Genomic DNA, 21,803 nt, shown 5'->3' with positions numbered 1-21,803 from the left:
GACAATTTCTACTTAAAATGAAAACAAAAGGGGATAAACTTAGGTTTGACCCTTCCTCATTTTCTCCATGGCTCATGACAATTTCAAGGCAGCTCGAAACCAGTTGAAATACATAGATAATTTATTCCTTGCAGAAATCCCTTGCAAGGTGAAACTTCTTAGAGTAGACGGTGCTGCTTATATTTGAATAATGAAAAACAGAAACCAATATTTGAATAATGACAAACAGGAACCAAACTAATGCAATGACTTATCAAAAAGTTCTTCCATAACAACATCGTAAACTCATTTTTATAACTGCAAATATGCTTCTGAGTTTAAAATATTACCAGATCAGCCACAAAATCAGAGTTTAAGCCCTTCAATATTTTGTCCAGAAAAATGTTCTTAGAGCTTCAACTATCTTCTCTGGCCTGATCCACATTATTTGTTGACCATGTAAGAAAGGAAATCAAATATTAAGCGGAATAAATTTTAACAAAAATCATATTGTGTAGGTATTATATCCTCAAGAAGTTCGATAGACTTGTGATGAATTGTAGTTACCAGTCCTCTTGTGGCATATGACCAGCTCCTTCTATTGGCTTAAGTTTGACAACACCAGGGTTTCTCTTCTGAAACTCTTCAGCTTCAGACAGAGGCAAATACTTATCTGCTATTCCCCATGCAAGCAATATTGGTTCATCCCAACTGTTGTTCAAAATTTGATAATCCATTTAAATGCACAATAATAACGTTTCAATAGATTAACAGCTCTACACTACTTTATAATTGAACTAAATGATTTTACTAACACCAAATCAAGGTTTTGAATTTTATGCTGAGTAATCTAGATCTTGGCATGCACATGAGCCAGCAGTCCCCCTAAGACCGACCAGCAATGAAATCCCAACAATTTCAAGAAATTAAAAGGGAAACAATTACAAGGCAAGTTCGACAAGGTCAAGAGCTGAAAGAGGGTGAGACAAATTTTCACTCCAAAAATCAAGAACCCAATGATCCCAAGGCATGTTCAACAAGGTCAAGATTTCAGTCAAAATTGATATAGACAAGTCAGTTATAGAGAAAAATATATGATATGTAAAATGACAACATAGAAAACATGTATAAAATTGGCTATTTAACATTTATACTCAAAAATAATTTCTTAAAAAAAAAAAGAATACTTAACAACAAGCAATATGCTTGTCATGTATGTCGGTTTTAGCTTTTATGGCATAGCAAGTACTGTACCAACAGCATATCAATTACACCATTTGTAACTGTAAACATTTTAGATATCATACTGAATTTCAGATATAATAATCCAGACTATGCAAGGAAAAGTAAACTGTTGAATTTGACCTTGTAGATGAAAATCCACCTGCTATTCGACTTAAAATATCTTTAAAGTTTGCTTTCCTTGCTGCTTCGAGCAATGCTAAAGGCATCAAGAAGACAATAATTAAATTAGAAAAACAAAATAGTAGATAAATATGGAAGTTGAGAAATTTTCTGCTGGGTATGTATTTTTGCCTCCATGGGAAGAATTTAGAATATGAATACAAAATACAGTCAGGGAACTTGATTATTATGACATTTGCAAGTTTTAATTTTAAAAGAGCAATGCTTATATCTACAGATTATGCAGTTAACAACTTGACTAATCAACCCGTTGACAAAAGACAAGCTATCATACTTCTGATGAAACTTGAGCTAATGTTGGTGCAAATGCATTTCTCATGCAGCAATAAAACCACATGTAAACTATAAAAGAGCTTACGTCCTGAGCGTGTCACAATGATAGGCGTATGAATTACCATTACATAAACAATTCAGCTTATGATACATATGATGCACCATGTTTTCCGACATGATAGAGGGGGTGCATACCAGCACTAGCTCAAATCAGCATGTATCAACCCATATTTATAGCAAATTCATAGCAATATGTCTGGTACAGCTCACAGCATTGGCTGATTGATGGGTGGAGAAAGTTCTGGAAGTTGATTGTTTTATTTGGATGGACTTACTCACAAACCTCTCTAGTTACATTGAATTTCTTTTTTGCTTTTATATGTATCTAACACATAGTCGGCGGAACCGTCCTGAACCGACCAGTTTGGGGTGTCCCGAGCCGCACCGCGGCGGACCGGAGGCTCCCTGACTTCCACCGGCTAGCCAGCCTCTCTCTTCCTTTCTCTCTCTCCCTCCCTCCCCCGCTTTCTCTCTCTCTCTCTTTTTCGCTCTCCCTCCCTCTCCTCCGCCTCTACTGTGTCGGTACTGGGTCGGCCGGGCATGACGCTGGGCCATAACCCACGCCGTCGGGCAACCGATATGGGGCCCGATACCGGCACAACATGCGTTGATCTAACATAATGCTTGTTTTGAGCATATCAGTGAGTCAAACTTAGAAAGTGAAATGTTAGGACCACTATTGTCAATGTCAACATTGTTTAGTTAATATGACTTAAGATGTTAGTTACATATATGCCATGACATACCTACATGTCACTATACTCAAAACAGAAGTAACCCTGATTTTCTTTTTAAGTTAATCCCAGTATATCTTAGAATGCATGTTGTGTACTAGGAAAATCATGAACAGACAGCGTCACTACATTGTATCATGGTTTGGATGGTACAATTGGCAAGAGGAGGGGGTTCAATTCCATAGAGCATTGGCCCTCGCTTTGTCTTCATCAATATGCAAGTCCCTGTTTCAGCCAGCAGTGGCTCGGTCTGCCTAGGGGCCTAAGCTCCAGCCCAGGTGAGGGTGGGGTCGTATAGGGCAGATTGGGCGGATATCCCCTCCAAGCATCAAGAAAATTCCCTACTTTTCAATGTGAAGTCAAGATATTCTACTTCATAAGTCAGTCTGTTTCTAAATGATGTACCAGTAAAGGCACGTACAAACTGAATGCTATAGATGTCTTTAAAATAATAAGATCATTACTTATTACTAGTTATAACTTATAATGCATGTGCAAATGCATGAGACTACTACTAAAGATTTTGGATATAGTATTTTCTTAAAAATATGGATCGGGTGCTCATATGCATTCCTCATGAAATTGTTTAAGGTTTATTTGGAATAAGACATTCTTAACCTAGACAAGCTTAAGTTTTGCTATGACCAACAGGTCAATTTAGTTTGGATTTTAGAGGACATTCAACTCTTAATTATAGATATAAGCATGGAAATTCCTACTTAAGGAAGATTCTCCCTTTGAGTTTCTAAGAGTCCAACAATGTCAAGATCCTTTCCTATATCAGTTTAGCATGGTTTAATCTCTACGGAAGAAATTTGATCCGAGTTATTATATGAGTTCAATGGTTGGGATATATGGTATTTTATAGTGTTAGGATTATAGGATATGTACAATTTGTTGCAATGTTGGATGGATATTGCATGTCAATTAACACTAAATTATGCAGAAATAACAATTGTGCATAGTCTTTGGTGTCCTTAAGCTGATCAATAAAGTTCCCTTGGAAAGTTGAACCAGTCTACTTAGTCCAAAGACTCCAAACAAATATCAATTGAGGTGCCAGAATGATGTGGTAATCAGATGTTTTTTATGAAGTGCATATGCGAATTTGGATGAGCAAGGATGAATCAAGTAGATGCAAGGTTAGCTGAACTGATATTGTGATCTGTATCGGTCGACTACCGGTTCGGCATGGTACCGGTTCAGTATTGTACCGACACACGGTACGGTATGGCGGTCTGGTTTGGAATTGGAATGCCATTTTTTTATTTTTTAAAGATTTAATGAAAAGTAATCATTTTTTTTTTATTTTTTGAATGATTTTAAATCTAATTTGATGTTTCTTGATGACTTTTGATATATTTATCATCCAATACATCTTAAATGATGCTTCTTGATGTTTTCAAGTGATTTTTCTGCATTACCGTGGCATTGCTCTGAAAAAATGTTATCTTGGAGAGGCAAAAACCTGGCAAATCTGTGTCATTAGGTTTGCTACCTCTAGTTTTTTGCATGAGCATCATGCTGAAACCAAAATATAAAGAAAAAAGCTAGCGATCCTGGCTTTGCATGCTAGAGAAAACAACATAAAATATCCTAAAATCAATTAATGAAATACAAAACGTACAATGATATGATTAATTAGATATAATACAATATACATACCGATATCTAAAATCTCGTCGAGAGGTGATCTCTTTCGTAGATATCGAAATTATTAGCATAATTAGGAGGCATATCAGCCACCCCTCTAATCAAGCGGTATTGTAATTTTGTACGCTCATCCCATAAGATACGCGCTCATCTCAGTCTCGGACTTTAGGAGGTATCCTCTAGCTAATAATACGGTTATGGAGGGACCCATCTGAATATGTCGGTAGTAGAATCTAACTCGTAAGATATTCCGAATTGTGTAGGATAATGACCACTAGAAGACGATGTCTTTGACGCACCATATCCATATGGGTCATAGGCTTTCTGTAACTGCGGGCAATAGGATTGAGCATACGACTTAGAACCTGATATGTTTATGGATCCTACTTTATGTGCGAGATCATTTGTAGCTGCACTGTCATCTTAAATGATCTCGAAGATTCTGTTCCCTCTATGCAATCGTATCCACGTAGGCTCTACCAATTAATATACTATGGTTCCTACCCTATGTGGCATGTATAAACTGAAACTCACCAGTGAATTGAAGACCACCTTGCGATTGTTTCATAAACAGTAGTCTTATATCCTTCACTTCCTCCTTGGCCACCAGATCCATAATCAACCTCTGCTTTTTCTGGTCTCTGAGTCTGAGTGAACTGACTCCTCCACTCTTCCTATTAGGGCTGCAACCATGGTCTGCCGTACCGGTCGGTACAGGCCGGTACATACCGGTACTGGATCCTACCGGTACGGTACAGCTACATATTTCGGTACCGAACCGTACCGGCCCGTACCGACTCGGTACCGACTCGGTACCGGTCCGTGCCGAACCGGTACTGGCCCGAACCGACCAGTCCGTACCGGCTCCAATTTTTTTTTGGCTTTTAGCCTCATCGGTACAGTACCGGTTCAGCTCGGTTTGGTTCGGTACCGTACTGGTACCGATGCCCATCGGTACGTCGGTACAGTCGGTACCGCGTACCTTGGCTGCAACAGTCTTTCTTTTTTCTTTTTGGTTGCGCTGAGCAGTTGCCTACTTTTTCTTAGTGCTCCTCTTTGCCTGGCTATGCTGGAAGGATTTGATGCCGCCCTCCAAATTAAGTCAACCGTGTAGTATGGTGGTGGTCTTATCTAAGCAACTCTTGGTCATATCTCTAGGAGGATGTCTTGAATATGGAGTCATATGATGATCAGTTCTCCACTGTCCTCTGTGGCTATGGCTGATCAGCTAGAAGCATGCGTGGAATATTGCGACTTGTCCACTGTTCTGCATCTACTCTAGTCTCACTAACTATGAAACTGATCGATTGTAGAGACGATCCTGGCTCGTCGAGCTTCGGCTCCTGCTGCTAGCCCATAAGCCATCCAATCATGGGATCATCCTCATCCTAAACAAAAACATTGTGGATTGGATCCATTGTCTTGAATATGGAGTCATATGATGATCAGTTCTCCACTGTCCTCTGTGGCTATGGCTGATCAGCTAGAAGCATGCGTGGAATATTGCGACTTGTCCACTGTTCTGCATCTACTCTAGTCTCACTAACTATGAAACTGATCGATTGTAGAGACGATCCTGGCTCGTCGAGCTTCGGCTCCTACTGCTAGCCCATAAGCCATCCAATCATGGGATCATCCTCATCCTAAACAAAAACATTGTGGATTGGATCCATGTCTCTACTTTCTCTTGAATGCATTTCGGCCTCACCTCAAATTGTAGTAGACATATACGAGGTCGTTGAGCGCTTCTATATCAGACGATTACTCTGCTTACTGTGAATGAGAGTGAAAGGGGAGAAGGTATGCTCACAGCCACTCGAGGAGATCAATTGGAAGAGGATCCAGATAGCTGGCCGTTTAAGATTGCCGATAGACCAAAACAAATCTACCATTCAGTTGCAAAAGCATTGAAGAAAGTTACATATAAGATAGTATCATTTTAGTAACTATAAAACGTCAAGTAATAATTATCATTGATATCTAACATACCTGGATTCATAGTTTTGTTACTTATGACGACTGCCGAGACTCTAAAACTGTCTGTACCATCCCTAAATATTTTCGTCTATGAAAAAGAGATGTGTTATAGTATGTTAATAATTGACGACATGAGTTAGTTACATATGTCACTTAAGTTAACTTACCTCTTGTAGTCGCTGGGCCGCGACTTTTGGATCAAACTTCATCCATATAGATTACCAATGCTAGGAAAGAGAGGTGAGGGGTTTTGGGTCAACATGAAATTAGGAAGGCGGTCCCACAAGAGGCTGGACTCCATCCCAACATTTTGGATCCTCTTTAATTTTCATTAGACCTCTAATGGGAAACTTACGCATGAAGGGCCTATGCCGGTGTCCGAATAACCTCTAAGTGTTCATTAGTAAACTATAAGAAATAAGATGAAAATGACTTCACTCATGATTTTTGTAGATTCTGTCTCTCCCTTAGTATCCTTTTCCATGTTGAGATTCACTTGATTATGATAGGGGAACTAGAACACTCACAAATGTTAACAGTAGTCTAAAAATTTGACATGCTTATGGTGTAAAAAAATGTCAGACTAGAAAACAAACCAAATCCAGGTCCACCACTTTCTAGGTATGGCAATCGATATACATCAGCCTTCTCTAACTTCAAAACATATCTGCCAAGAAGAATTTTCTTATAATAAGAAAAGGCCGTAAAGTAAATTGTGATTCAAATTTGACAAACATCATTAGAACTAAATCAAAATATTCACAACTTTGGATGAGCATTTCATGTAATTTTAACATAGAAGAGTAAGATGCGAATCACATAGCCTAATGCTGAAGAAGATATCATGGCTAACATTATTTTCTAGATATCTATTAACTTTGATAATTTAGTTATGTCATGACTAGTAATTGGTCGGGCTAGATCAGATAAAGAATCACCCACCGAAGAATTTAGGGCCACCCATATGGGCTAGGAGCTGATACACTGGGCTCCATACACTATGGGGCTTTGGCGAACAGGCCCAAACTGCTCAGATTGCACTCAACTGGGTGGATAGAGCTTTAACCACTTATTATTACTTGATATAAAGTGGGACTTCTTAAATAGATCCTTTTTTTTTTGACTTGCCACCATTTTAAGGTATGAGAGTGGAAAGGCATTGTGGAATTTCTTAAAGCTTCATTCATGGATCAGAAACTTTTATTGTTGGATAATTATGTTTTGGAGGCTAGAAACTTGTTTCTAGCTAGGCCACTCCTAAACTATTTTTTAATAAATTTTGCAAAAATCCAAACCTTAATCAAGGGAAAAATCAAAGAAAATGACTAAAAATCATTTTTCGATTGATTTCATGTTGTACAAAATAACACGAAACTCATGACCTAAGATACTTCTCTAGGATTAAAATTGAAGAAAATAGCATTTCTAGCTCGAACATCGAAACACCACTTTAGCTTAATCCAAATATAATCTTGTAAGTAAATTTTATCATCTTGATTTTCATATATATTGTTGAATAGGGGCTCATCTACAACCCTTATGTAATGTAATTTTTGACTTGGTCTCTATACTTTTTAAGTTTAGTTTCTATAAAAATAAATTTAAAAATATTAAATATATTATTTTCTTGCAGAAAAGTATGGTATATGGTATAATATTTGCACTTTTAATATGCATATGCTATAAAGCACATACTAATTGGTCTAGATTTCGGCATGCTTGGATTCACATTATCATAAATTTAATATTAATGTTGAGAACAAATATTCATATCAATCTTTTTATTCAATATGCGTATGCAGCCAACCTACAAAAGCCCTCATTTGAATTTATTTTTAATGTTATTCTTATTTTTGAAAATTACTTTTGACATTATATATTTATGAACAATATTTGAAAAAATTTTTTCTAACAAAATATAGGAATTTTATCAGATATTAAATGCTATTTGCTAAGATAGGTAATGCATTTTTTCAAAAAAAAATTGATTTTTGATAAAGTAATTAAATATTACCTTAAAAATATAGAAAACTACATTTAACTAAAGGTATGCCTCCCTCCCTCTCCCTCTCTCTCTCTCTCCCCCCCTCTCCCTCTCCCTCCCACTCTCTCACTTCCTCCCTCTCCTTCTCCATCTCCTTGTTTCAATATGTTCAGGTACAACATAGTACAAAACTACAACCAATACCATACCAATATGGGCCACGATACTGATTTGTCGAACCTTGTTGAATAATAGTAGATGCCGTTTTTCAATCTTGTTATATTTTTCGTATAGTCTACCATTTGAACCCTTAGATGAGGAGTAACTTGCCTGTCTGATCACCTTATGAGAGAATCAATGAGAGTAGCGGATAGGTAGGCGGCTGCGTCTTCGGTTCGGATAGACTGATTCTGCGAACGCCTAGCCCCAGGAATCAATAAAAAAACAAGTGCTCAGTTTCATTTCAGATCAGTGAATAAATGCCCAACCGAGTGAAGTTGACCCGTCGCAAAATAGAACCTGAGATAAGAATTGAGGAGCCAGTGAGGTTCTCCTTCCATTGTCTGAACTTCCTGTGTCTCGTCCCAGAATACGTTCTTATCCTCGTCCCTGCTTCCTGAGTTCTTATCCTCGCAGCCGTCTCAGATGCCACAGATCCCTCTGCCGATGCCGCCAGACCATCAGCTCTGAGGGGCGCAGCTTCAAAACTAACGCGCTACGAAAAAGAAAACGGCCAGAAGCCCAGGTAGCTCGGCATGGGAGGAAAGGAAGATCTCTGAACTAATGGTCTCTATAGAAATGAAGGCGACGTTGAATGTTTCTCTATCGAGGGTTCGAATCCCTCTCTCTCCTTTTGTTATATTGTAAGTGGAGGAGAGCTTGGTATTTCACTCTTTTTCGAAGAGGAGTCAGATATTTTCGATGGAGCAATACCCCTTTTGGCTTAGGTTGCAAGAAGGATGTTGCATAGGATGGGATGTGGACAAAGACTTCATTGCGCAAGCTATAAGCAAGGTAATAAAAGAGTCTAGGATTAATGGTGGAGATGTGCATTACATGGAAATTAGAACACCACTAGCATCAAGCCTTTATTAGCTATGTCTTCGATATCCTTTAATGATCTATCTTAAGTTGCACTTCGGGAGACATGTAATAAGATGGTTAAAGTGGATTCTTTATACATGGTGTTGAGTGTAGTGGATAGTGAAAAGTACCCTTAGATGGACGATGTATATGCCAAGATACATGTGGCCAAAGAGGAAGATCAATAAGAAATTAGGATAGAGAAAGGCTATAAAGTTCTAGATTGTTAAGGATAGATTGGTCATTCAAATGGGTGGTGGCCTACATCTAGTAAGTAAAACTTGCTAAAATTACAAACCCTCACTCATTTTTGGTTGAATCATGGTTTGCCGAACTATACCGAACCAGTCGGTTTGGAGGCATGTCGAACCGTACCAATCGGTTACCAGCAAGATTCAGTCTATAGATTTGATATAGAGTGGTTTAGGGTTCGTTCGCTTATGCTCGTCTCACCATCGCTGCCTCACCGACCAACAATCATTCAAGTACGCCAACCATTGACGCTCCCTCTCTCTCCTCCCTCCCTTCTCCCTCTCCTTTTGTTGAGAACTCGGCTCCCTTGCTGGACCCAACCGCTTAATCAGTGGTCGAGACAAGCCTCACCACCTCCTAGATCCACTGTTTCACCCCTCACTCCCTCTCTCTCTCTCTCTCTCTCCCTCTCTCACCGAGTCTCCTTTTCCACCAACGTCAATGGTGCCATGGTGGCTCCACCTTTACCTTTCCTCTCTCTCTTTCTCTCTCTCCCCTCCCTCACCTTTTTTCTCTCCACTCCACACCTCTTTCTCTCCACTCCACACCACTGTTTCCCTCTCCCTCTCTCACTTCCTCCCTCTCCTCCATCTCCTTGTTTCAATACGTTCAAGTACAGCATAGTATAACCAATACCATACTAGTATGGGCCACCAATACTAATTTGTTGAACCTTGTTGAATAATAGTAGATGCTGTTTTTCAATCTTGTTCTTATATTTTCCGTATAGCCTACCATTTGAACCCTTAGATGAGTAGCTTCAAGTTGCAAGAAGGATGTTGCATAGGATGAGATGTGGACAATGACTTCATTGCGCAAGCTATAAGCAAGGTCATAAAAGAGTAGATATCTAGGATTAATGGTGTAGATGTGCATTACATGGAAATTAGAACACCACTAGCATCAAACCTTTATTAGCTATGTGGGGGAAAGCTTTTCGGGAGAGATCTGGAGTTTTGGAGAGCAGGGAGTATGAGAATTATTGCCAAAGTAGTTTTAGTGTCACTATTTAAGTTTGCATGTATGGTTGAGGACTTGGGCCTTAAATGGCACACATTATTTGATTAGAGGGGAGTTCATTGCGCAAGCTATAAGCAAGGTAATAAAAGAGTAGATATCTAGGATTAATGGTGTAGATGTGCATTACATGGAAATTAGAACACCACTAGCATCAAGCCTTTATTAGCTAGGGGAAAGCTTTTCGGGAGAGATCTGAAGTTTTGGAGAGAAGGAAGTATGAGTATTATTGCCAAAGTAGTTTCAGTGTTTCACTATTTAAGCTTGCATGTATGGTTGAGGACTTGGGCCTTAAATGACTACACATTATTTGATTATAGGGGAGTTCATTGCGCAAGCTATAAGCAAGGTAATAAAAGAGTAGATATCTAGGATTAATGGTGTAAATGTGCATTACATGGAAATTAGAACACCACTAGCATCAAGCCTTTATTAGCTAGGGGAAAGCTTTTCGGGAGAGATCTGAAGTTTTGGAGAGAAGGAAGTATGAGTATTATTGCCAAAGTAGTTTCAGTGTTTCACTATTTAAGCTTGCATGTATGGTTGAGGACTTGGGCCTTAAATGGCTCCACATTATTTGATTATAGGGGAGTGGTGGGTCTAGTGGGGGGCATGTCTACACATTTGAGAAAGATTGCCATTCCAGTCCTCTTATAGACCATCTCATCCTTTAGATATGAGTAGAGCTGGAGTATATTTGTGCTAATCCAAACCAAACAATGAAATTACTTTGCCATGAAAAAAGATGCATGATATGGTCTTTGCTTACCACAAGATGAGGCTCAAACTCAAGTATATTAGATAGGGGATTAAGAAGAAGTAAGATGAACCTTTGGAGGATGACTTTGTCCAGGACATGGAGGATCCTACGCTTAGTAGGTTGAAGATCAAGAAGCTCGAGACATGCTAGTGTTGGATGAGCTAGGAGATCCTCCACGACAAGTGGCAGAGAAGCACTTATATTTGAGTCATTATGATACCCCATAAGCTAGAAGGACCAACTAGGGCATTAGGACTAGCTAGGAAGCAAGGGCATGTTAGTAAGTGGAGGTAAGTTGAGCCTCTAAAGGGAGTCAGAGGTGGGGGTGGAAGGACATTAAGATCAAAGGAAAAGAAGCCAGTCAATTTGGTGGATGCTGCAGATAATGAATAGGTCTAGGACAAGGATAGTGCTTGTAGCACAAATCATCACTGGCTTGCACAGATCATCTTGTGATGCTAGCGACAATGATAATGATAACTTGACTGATGACAGGTCTAGTAATCGGGGTCTTGTGATGCTAGTGACAATGATAATGATAACTTGACTGATGACAGGTCTAGTGATCAGGGTGGTCATGGTGATTAAGGTGGCCAAAGTGGAGGCTTCAATGGTCTAGAGGGGCTCATCCATTCACCCCTAAGACAGGTTTCACCCATGCCAAGCAAGATCATGACCACGAAGTTAGATTAAGAACGAGATATGAAAAAAGTTGTCAAATATGAGAGGTATAGAGTTATTGCAAGACACGACATACTGGCTTATGAGATGGCTAAATTCAAACATTTTTGTTGGATATGTGTTAAATTGAAACCTCGATCATTAATAAATTTCAATGGCACACTTACATTTTATCTATCCAACGAGATTAAAGATAATTATATAAATATGTTAGTAATGTATATGAAACATGAATATGAATTATTTATTATCTATTTATTTATATATTGAACCTGGTCAAATTAAGTTGGGTTAGGTAGGGTTAGGTTCGGGTTGAGTTTGGTTCAAGTTTGGATTGAGTCCAAGCCCAACTGATGTTTACAAAACCTCCTTGCAACCCTACTTGAATTGAATGAGCTGGTTCGGGTTGAGCCCAACCAAAGTTGTAGTAATCTACGTGGCTCTGGGTCTGATCGGCATCATCACTATATGCCAGAGCCTGATACATAGAACATCAACTCAGAGATGAGATGATCCTTCAACTATTCAACATATGATCCACATGCATACCACTTAACTGCTATAATCGAGAGCATGTAAGGGTGCGGATGTCCTTGTAGGGAAGTCGATATTTTAGAAATGCTTTTAGTAAGAAAATACTTTAGAAGTGGATGCTCAGGTTTGAGATTTTGAGAAGATTCTCAAATAGGTGCATTGTCCTAGGTAGAACATTTTGATCACTAAAGTATCCCCAAATCATCATATCCTAAGGGGTAATCTCTTGCATAGTTTTGCCCTTCCTATGGGAGCTACATTTTGGAGTCATGGTAAAGTTTATCAGGAGGGTTATTTGGGACAATATTAGTCATAGTTTCACAAATGGCAACATATCTAGGACCATATCCAAGGCCTTGATTGTGTCTGAACATGATTCGGATAAATATGAGACTTACAAACACTCCACTTGTGATTAGAAGTGAGTTGGATGTTATTTTACTTTAACTCATCATCTATTACACATCATATGATTAATAAGTGACAAGTGATGTTTCACTTTTTATTGGTAACTATTATATGTTAGTCAAACCATGGGTGACTCGACCAGACCATTCCAAGAGTCAGGATGGGAGCATCCCAATACTGTATTGAGCTAGCACCACACCACCATGGTGGTTAGTACTTAGTACCAAGATTTAAACCCTTGATTCAATATCGTTCCTTAAGGAACAAGTTTATTAAAAATTTACAAATTCTAAGTATATATCTTTTATTTTTCCCAGAGAGATGCATACGTACTATGATAGGAGTAATAAATTTCTTCCCTCATAAAAGAAACATATTTTCTCTAGTACATAATTGTTTAACATTAGTAAGTACATTAATGTAGCTTTTCAAGTTTATCATATGTACTATGATAGGAGAGTAATAAATTTCTTTTGTCTCAAAAAATAAACATATTTTCTCTATACATAATTGTTTAACATTTGTCAGTACATTAATGAAGCTTTTCATGTTTATCATATCACTTAAGAGTAGTTTGCTCTGTGATTCTTTGATACAATATATGTAGTAAAGATAAAAAAGTTAAATTTCTAAAACATCTAGATTTATTGCAGTTTGTGCAGCTCCAAATGTCAATAATAAATCTCAATTAGAAAAATAAAGTCCAGACCCTTTAATTGGAGTATAAAGATCTTCATTTTAGATAATTGGTGACATCCTTTATATCTGAACTTTCTATAGAAAAAAATATAGAAATCTAGATTGCTCTACACATTTTTTATTGTATGCTAACACCTAATCCCTCTAAATATATGCAAAAAAAGTGTATATAAACATCATCGCTAAGATAATAACTCTTCACGACAATTAAAATGACATCCCTATTTACCCATCTAATTTATGCACTGCATCCTCTAACAATTTGAATGCGTATAAGCTAAGCTAAGTAAATCCAAAGTAGATGAAGATAAATGAACATATGAGTTCTCAACCAATATATATCTTAAACATATACTTGCATATATATTGATCAAAAGATCCCCTGTCCTAATATATCTTAATTTTGCAAATATGTAACATACCAAATGGCATGCTTGCATTTCAACTGCAAGCATACCTAATGGCATGCTTGCATTTCAACTGCATTCTCAATACATTTCTATATATTTTCTATTAGACTGATCTAGTTCTATAAAAATTAAAAACTTATTAATTTGTATTTGTTCTACTTTAGTAATCCAAAACTCTAGTCATTAAGGTCATGACAAGTTAAAAATCATAAAGAAAGTGGTCTTCAAGTCATGAATGGGCATTAACTAACTAATTGAATAAAACATTAATATGATTTCTTTTCCTTATAATCAAGAATTCAACTACATGAGTGTACTGTCCCAAGCCGCAACTGTTGGGCTGGAAGATTCTAGAGACAAAGTTTATACGTCATCTGTTATATGGTAACCAGACCTATTATTATTATTGTTGTTGTTATTATTTTTGGTATATGTAAGTGGACCCAGTTGTCACATTTGATCTGGAATTAGGAAGTAGATCTGAATCAAAGTACACTAATGTAGTAACAAATAATAAAATTGCATTACATTTTAACTTGTAAGAATGGATAACTTATTAAAAAAAATCTAGAACGATACATACGGGCTACCTGCTTCAATAAAACGCTCAGCCATAACAGCATTTTGACATGTAAATTCGCCATAAAGTGGGAACCTGAGAGGAAAAGAGATGAGTCACAAAAAAGCATGTCAGGTTGACTGGAAGTTCAGACTATTATAAGGGCAAATTGAGAAAATGAAGACCATATTAATTCTAATTATTATTGGAAAAGTAAATAATATTGCACGCATGGTTGCTAGGAGGCCGCTTTTCAACTAACATGCATTTCAGCAGAAACAGTTCAGGATGATAAAAAATAAGAGTATATCTCATTCATCAAATATAGTAAAATTGAAAATGCTATTTGTCCCACATACAGATTCTTATTTGAGAAGCATATCCAATTTCACTTTATATATTTCTTATGAATCAAAAAAGTCTAAGAACTCCTAGTGGAAAAGAAAAAAGTGAAGTGCAATGTTTCCCACAATCTTTGGTCTAGCTTAAGTATCTGTCCCCTAATCTAAAACAAGGATATTAGTACAACCAACGTCCGCCGAACTGATACCGGTAGGCGTACCAATGGCCTACTGAACCGGTTCGGACGGGTTCGTACCGATGCCGAACCGGTCTGCCTAATACAGTGCGCGCCCGCGCAGTTCCCAGCACGCGCGGGGCCGGAACCGTTTTCCACCGCCGTACCATACCGATCAAGGCTGGGACCGGTACGATACGGGCTGAACCGACCGGTATGGGCCGGTTTAGCAAACCATGAGTACAACAGTTCAGTGTGGGTCTACAAAAGAAATTGTTAGAAATTGCATGGAAGGAACACTTACGAGTAAGGTCCTCCGTACCGGTATCGGTCAGCGGACCGGTGGCGGCCCGGACCGGTACGAAACCGGTCCCGTACCGATTCCGTACTGGTTCTTCAACAATAAACTACCGGTACCGGATTTTACGCTGATCCGGTACCGGTCCCAGGTCGGACCGGTACGTACCGGCCCGTACCGGCCGGTACGGACTGGTACGGTAGACCATGCTTAAGACAAGCACCTACATTCGACACAATACATATTAATCAACTACAAAACAGAAATTCAGATTAACATGACTTATCAAGTAGTGCAACATAACCAAATACCTCTGTACTTCATCAACATTACTGACCTTAGTTTTTGAAACAATCCAGGTAATGGAGAAGAAACAGTCAACGGGCTGTTTAAAACAGCCAGTTTGGTAATCTTGTTTGAGTTCTTCAAAGCCCAAGTCAATCCATATGAACCTACAAGAAATCCCTACAATTGTACAGAGAAAGAAGGCATGTTGTCAGATAACATGTTGAAAACCTGCCTAGGAATTTCAGTTGTTAGTAGGGTATGCTAAATCATCATGTACATGTAGGCTAAGCAACACCAGCTCACATTATCAACCACCACTATCCACAGATGACATGCCATATGGGTTTCATACCTAGTATGTAGGTGGGATCCACAAAACTATATATATATATGTGTGTGTGTGTGTGTGTGTGTGTGTGTGTGTGTGTTACATATACATACACACACACACACACACACACACATATATATATATACATACATACATACATACATGTACATATATTACATACACCTAGATATGTACATATATGTACATAAGACATGTACATACACATATACATGTACATAAGACATGTACATAGACATGTACATGTACATACACACACACAAACACATATACACACACACACACACATATATATATATATCAAGAGAGAGAAAGAGAGAGTTTATGATGTATCATGCTCACAGGTGCTCTCCCTACAAGTGCATGTACCTCTTATTAATACACCTAGATATGTACATATACATACACCTAGACATGTACATACACATATACATGTACATAAGACATGTACATAGACATGTACATGTACATACACACACACAAACACATATACACACACACACACATATATATATATATCAAGAGAGAGAAAGAGAGAGTTTATGATGCATCATGCTCACAGGTGCTCTCCCTACGAGTGCATGTACCTCTTATTAATATTAGTATGTAATATAGTAACCAGCAAGGCAAATTTATATAATATTAGTTTAAACTATCAGACTATGAGAACAGTATACATACACACACACAAACACATATACACACACACACACACACACATATATATATATCAAGAGAGAGAAAGAGAGAGTTTATGATGTATCATGCTCACAGGTGCTCTCCCTACAAGTGCATGTACCTCTTATTAATACACCTAGATATGTACATATACATACACCTAGACATGTACATACACATATACATGTACATAAGACATGTACATAGACATGTACATGTACATACACACACACAAACACATATACACACACACACATATATATATATATATCAAGAGAGAGAAAGAGAGAGTTTATGATGCATCATGCTCACAGGTGCTCTCCCTACGAGTGCATGTACCTCTTATTAATATTAGTATGTAATATAGTAACCAGCAAGGCAAATTTATATAATATTAGTTTAAACTATCAGACTATGAGAACAGTATTGCAAGGTTGAGAAAAATGAACAGTTGGAGCTTTGAAAAAAATATTAGATGGTTATTAAGAACCTGAACCACTAAGAAAAATGGAGAGTTGATATCAAGCGTGGCAAGAAGCCTGTCAAATGCTGCATGGAATTCTTCTTCTGTCTCACATAATACTGTAACATTAGTACTAGCATTAAATAGATAGACCACCATCAAGAGTTTCTACAAACCTGTATATAAAAATCCATATCCTGGTTGGGGTTTATCACTAAACCCAAATCCTATCCAATCAGGAGCAAAGCAATGGTAGCCTGCATCTGCCATCTAATCATTAAAATACTACTCAGGAAAACAGAAATGCAAGAGACAAACACATATACATTACTCAACAGAGAAAAAGAGAAATTCTATGTAGCAGTCTAACAAAAGTTTCCTTGAAATCTCCGTAACATGGTCTAACATGATCACAGTGAAGCGAAAATTATATTTGACACTGATGTACATGTTAACATTCTGAATGTGAGAAAAGTATATGTACGAAAATAAGATCATTGTTTCTGAACTAGTGAAGCATGGCATTCAATTATTTAACTTTAACATGGAATGAAAATAAGATGGATTTGTACAAATAAACACCAAGACAAATGCACGTCAATAAAACCTATGCACATGATGCAGAAAAGACTGCACTATGCCCAGGACACATGTCAAAAAAATACCAAGACAAATGCATGTTGAAACAATACCACATAAATCTTGTACATTAACATGCTCAAAATAGGAAATGAATTGAATACAAATAAGTTGATCTTTGTTTCTAAACTGATGTAGCACGAAATCTAGGATGCATTAATGTTCTACATTAACATGCTCAAAATAGAAAATGTATAAAATATAAAAAAGTTGATCTTTGTTTCTAAAGTGATGTAACACGAAACCTAGGACACATAATTTCTTTGACATAAAATTAAGCAAAGATGGATTTGCACAAATATATAGCCAAGACAAGAGATACCAGTTATATGCATGATGTAGAACACAGACTTTGGTATGTTCTGTGTTAAATCAAGGGCCCTCCCAGTCGGGCCATCCGCAAAGTTCTATCGAACAGCTTTTGCAGGAAAAAGAAAGGATCTACTTCTTTTCTATTTGATATAAAAAAGAAAGGGGATCTATGAGGTGGCTCACAGTGCACTTAACTAGTTGAGGATTCCTTGGATATCACTCATGGCCAAAATTCGCCGTACCGGTACCGAACCCCGTACCGGTGCCGCACTAGTATAGACGTACCGAGTGTCGGTACGGCACGATACGCGGTACGCCAGGCGTACCGATATCGGTACCCATCGGTACGGATACGGTACGTCCGATACCGACCGGTACCGTCCAGTACAGCATACCATGCTCATGGCCTACAATAAAAATATTAAATTTAAACTTAGTAATTAACATAAACTCTAAAGTGATACGTGGTACCCAAAACATGATTTGATACAAGAGAAGCACCAATTTAAGGATATGCTTCTGAGGCACATTAAGTATGGGCCAGGAAATAATTGGACAGATCTCAGGTCTCTTACACAATTGGAGTATAATGATGAAAACAGATACATATGTTAGCCTAATGCATGGACATGGTTAAATCTCACTTTATATTTTAAAAAGGCTATATTAGGAATTTGCACAGCTTGTGTTATCAATTCCAGCTACCAAAATATTAAAAGGCTCATGGTAAAGAGTCAAGAACGTTCCTAGTTTTACTGATTTATGCTGCCTAAACTGAAGCATTGAGGGTTTCTTATTAATAAATTTTTTTCTTCATATCTAAGGAACTTTATACGGGATATCGTTACTTTCTTCTTTTTAAAATCCTTTTCATTTTTTCCTTTTCTATATGTGGGAGAACAGATACATATGTTAGCCTAATGCATGGACATGCTTAAATCTCACTTTATATTTTTAAAAGGCTACATTAGGAATTTGTACAGCTTGTGTCATCAATAAATATTAAAAGGCTCATGGTAAAGATTCAAGACCGTTCCTAATTATACTGATTTATGCTGCCTAAAGCTGAAGCATTGAAGGTTTCTTATTAGTAAAATTTTTTCGTCATATCTAGGGATATGATTACTTTCTTCTTTTTAAAATCCTTTTCATTTTTTCCTTTTCTATTTGTGGGAGGTGGCATGGGTGGGGAGCTGTGACACAACCAATTATTTAACAAGCAAATAGTTAAGGTGCTCATAGCCACATAGGGATGACAGCATTTTTCAGAATTTCTCAATTCAACATCTCTGTTGTTCTTGAATTACTGAGCAAATTGTCAGACTACACTTTATGTTAAACTCTTTGCAAAGGAGCTAATGGCTCAAAATCAATGAAAGACTATTCAAATTCAAAATCCAAAACTGTTGAACATGATCAACTAATAAAAAGTAAGTAGAAACCAACATTTATGTATTTTGGTGCTCTCTCTAACTTAATCATCAAGTAGGTGCCAAAATGGTCAGTTTTAATAGCATGAAATTATATTATACTATGATCTAATCATGAAAACCTAGTGATCCATGAAGTGGTATCGGGTACTGTACTGATACTTTACCAATTCCGTGCGATACGGGCATGGTATGGTATGCATCTCGTATGGAAATAGCCCTCGAACCTTGGAATGCCTTGGTATGGGGCCTGCATTGACCCGAATATGGGTGTTGTGCCAACTGAGCACCTCTACCACGTGTTCATGCCAGGGTCGGCAGAACCGTCTCGAACTAGCCGGTTCCGGCCGTCCCAAGCTGTACCGGTGTCTCACCGGTATGATTTTGGCAACGAAAATGGAACCCGTTATCGGAGCTGGAGAAGGAGAAGAAAAGAGAGAGCTAGCAGGAGAGGGAGGAAGAGAAAAAGGGCGGGAGACCGGTGGAGGCTGGTCTCGGCCGCGAGGAGCCAAGCCGCAGTTGCTGACCCTGTTTTGAACGAAATAGGGTCCAGCCGCGGCCTTAGAAAAATTTGCAATTTTCAAGTGAAGAGATTTGCCAACTTTACTTAAAAAATACAAAATTTTTTAAGGCCGCGGCCAGACCGTATTTTGTTCGAAACAAGGGCAGCGGACGTGGCCTCGCTCCCACCGGCCGCGGCCGGCTTCCACCGGCACTCCACCGGCGTCCACCACCCTCCTCCGACCCTCCCTCCTCCGCTCATTCTCTCTTTCTCTTTTTCTCTCTGCACGATCCCTCTCTCGGTATAGGCCCGGCACGGCTTGTACTGAGTCGTCCCGCTGGAGAACCGGTACGGTGCCCGGTACCAGTTCCTCCGACCTTATTTCATACTGACCTTATCAATGTCTATTGTATCGATGCATACTCAACTGTACCAACCATGGTAAGGTACCAATACTATATTGAGGTTTGATTCAATACATGAGTCTAACAAGTCCATACCAATCGGAACCAAGTGGAACTGCCCTATATCGGCTAGTATCACCTGAAACCAGGGTGTGTATCATACTGTACTAACTTGTCCCACTCGATTTTGGGCAATAATGTGATCAAAAGTGAGAAGGTTCGGAGCTGCCTTGATATGGGGTGCTTATCGTACCATACTATACCAGTAATGCACCGGCATGATATCGGCTAGTATCACCTGAAACCAGGGTGTGTATCATACTGTACTAACTTGTCTCGCTCGATTTTGGGCAATAATGTGATCAAAAGTGAGAAGGTTCGGAGCTGCCTTGATATGGGGTGCTTATCGTACCATACTTACCAGTAATGCACCGGCATGATATCCGGTATTGAGATTGTGGACCTAGTATTGAGATGTAAAACCACATAGTACCGTACCATTACCTTACCAATATGGGACTTGAGATGTCAAACCTTGTATATGATCATTAATAATGCTTGCTAAAGCACATTTTAGTTGATATAGGTATTTCACTAAAGAGCCCCTCCATTCTAAAAAATAGATGCTGCATGAAGTATCCATTTTGCATCAACAGATTAAGCATAAATATGCTGTTTACCAGTTCATCTATTATTTTGTCAATGACAAGGCACCCTCACTATCTCATCTCTAATCCATCCTCCAAATTGTTGACTTTGGAAGAGTGGTATTGGAAACATTAGTCAGCAAAAAGGGTGCTGATGTAATTTAACAACCTTTGCTTCTAAGGACTGAAATTAAGAGTAATGGAATCTAGATACTTAAATGAAAAGATGCCAGATGCCTTTTTTTTAATGATGACATAGAATTATAATTTTCTTCCATTTGAAGCCTAACAACGAATTTACATCTAATATTTCACAAAAGCTGGAAATGCATTTGAAATACAGATAACCAAAGTTTTGACTCAAAAAATATTAATCCTAATCTCTAAACATATTCAAAAATTTACATGGTGATACTATAATGATACTCAAGCAAAAAATTTAAGCGACATCATTCAAACAACCGCAACAACAAGAACTACGAATACTAAGATACAACTCTCTATTATTTACAAAAATATTTCAGAACAAATACTGTCATAAACTCATAATATGTTTTATTTTCATAGGGAGGTACACACCTTCACCTTCTCCTACAAAATGAACAGCAAGTGATTTGCAAAAAGAAAACAAATGCAAAATTGCAGTATGATCTACATATTGCAATAATAAACAAGAAAACCGCCAAGCAAACCTGAGATATAACTACTCGATAACTATATGATTGAGTAGGAGCCCCATGAATAAACACAACTGTTCCACGCGGATTATCAGAGGATCCTAAGAAAAT

At 38.0% G+C, this 21,803-nt stretch overlaps 1 protein-coding gene and 1 long non-coding RNA gene across 6 annotated transcripts in view; both read right to left on the bottom strand.

Moving 5' to 3' along the window:
• The window catches only part of LOC103719541 (cis-3-alkyl-4-alkyloxetan-2-one decarboxylase), a 32,394-nt gene that overhangs the window by 1,442 nt on the left and 9,149 nt on the right, over positions 1-21,803 (bottom strand). For 3 of the 5 annotated variants that reach the window (XR_003387985.2, XR_605999.4, XM_008808832.4), the window contains exons 3-11: positions 21,708-21,793; positions 17,258-17,351; positions 17,109-17,185; positions 15,641-15,768; positions 14,513-14,584; positions 6,698-6,768; positions 1,345-1,420; positions 547-690; positions 330-413 (exon numbers count right to left, since the gene is read on the bottom strand). Coding sequence is in view for 3 of the 5 variants with exons in the window: in XM_008808832.4 (XP_008807054.2) it covers positions 362-413; positions 547-690; positions 1,345-1,420; positions 6,698-6,768; positions 14,513-14,584; positions 15,641-15,768; positions 17,109-17,185; positions 17,258-17,351; positions 21,708-21,793 (800 nt within the window). In the remaining 2 variants the exon portion in view is untranslated. Of the gene's footprint in view, positions 1-329; positions 414-546; positions 691-1,344; positions 1,421-6,697; positions 6,769-14,512; positions 14,585-15,640; positions 15,769-17,108; positions 17,186-17,257; positions 17,352-21,707; positions 21,794-21,803 lie in introns of those variants that run through there. The other 2 variants (XM_026809409.2, XM_026809410.2) reach the window with 2 other exon arrangements.
• On the bottom strand, positions 19,206-21,701 carry LOC113463560. The gene is made up of 2 exons (XR_003387987.2): positions 20,667-21,701; positions 19,206-20,507 (listed from the first exon to the last, which is right to left on the bottom strand). It is a non-coding gene; the product is annotated as an uncharacterized LOC113463560 (long non-coding RNA).

This window comes from Phoenix dactylifera, chromosome 1 (assembly GCF_009389715.1).
Source record: "Phoenix dactylifera cultivar Barhee BC4 chromosome 1, palm_55x_up_171113_PBpolish2nd_filt_p, whole genome shotgun sequence".
NCBI lineage: Eukaryota > Viridiplantae > Streptophyta > Magnoliopsida > Arecales > Arecaceae > Phoenix > Phoenix dactylifera.
The sequence above is the reverse complement of the archived record's forward strand: the minus strand, read 5'-3'. Positions and strand labels throughout refer to the sequence as shown.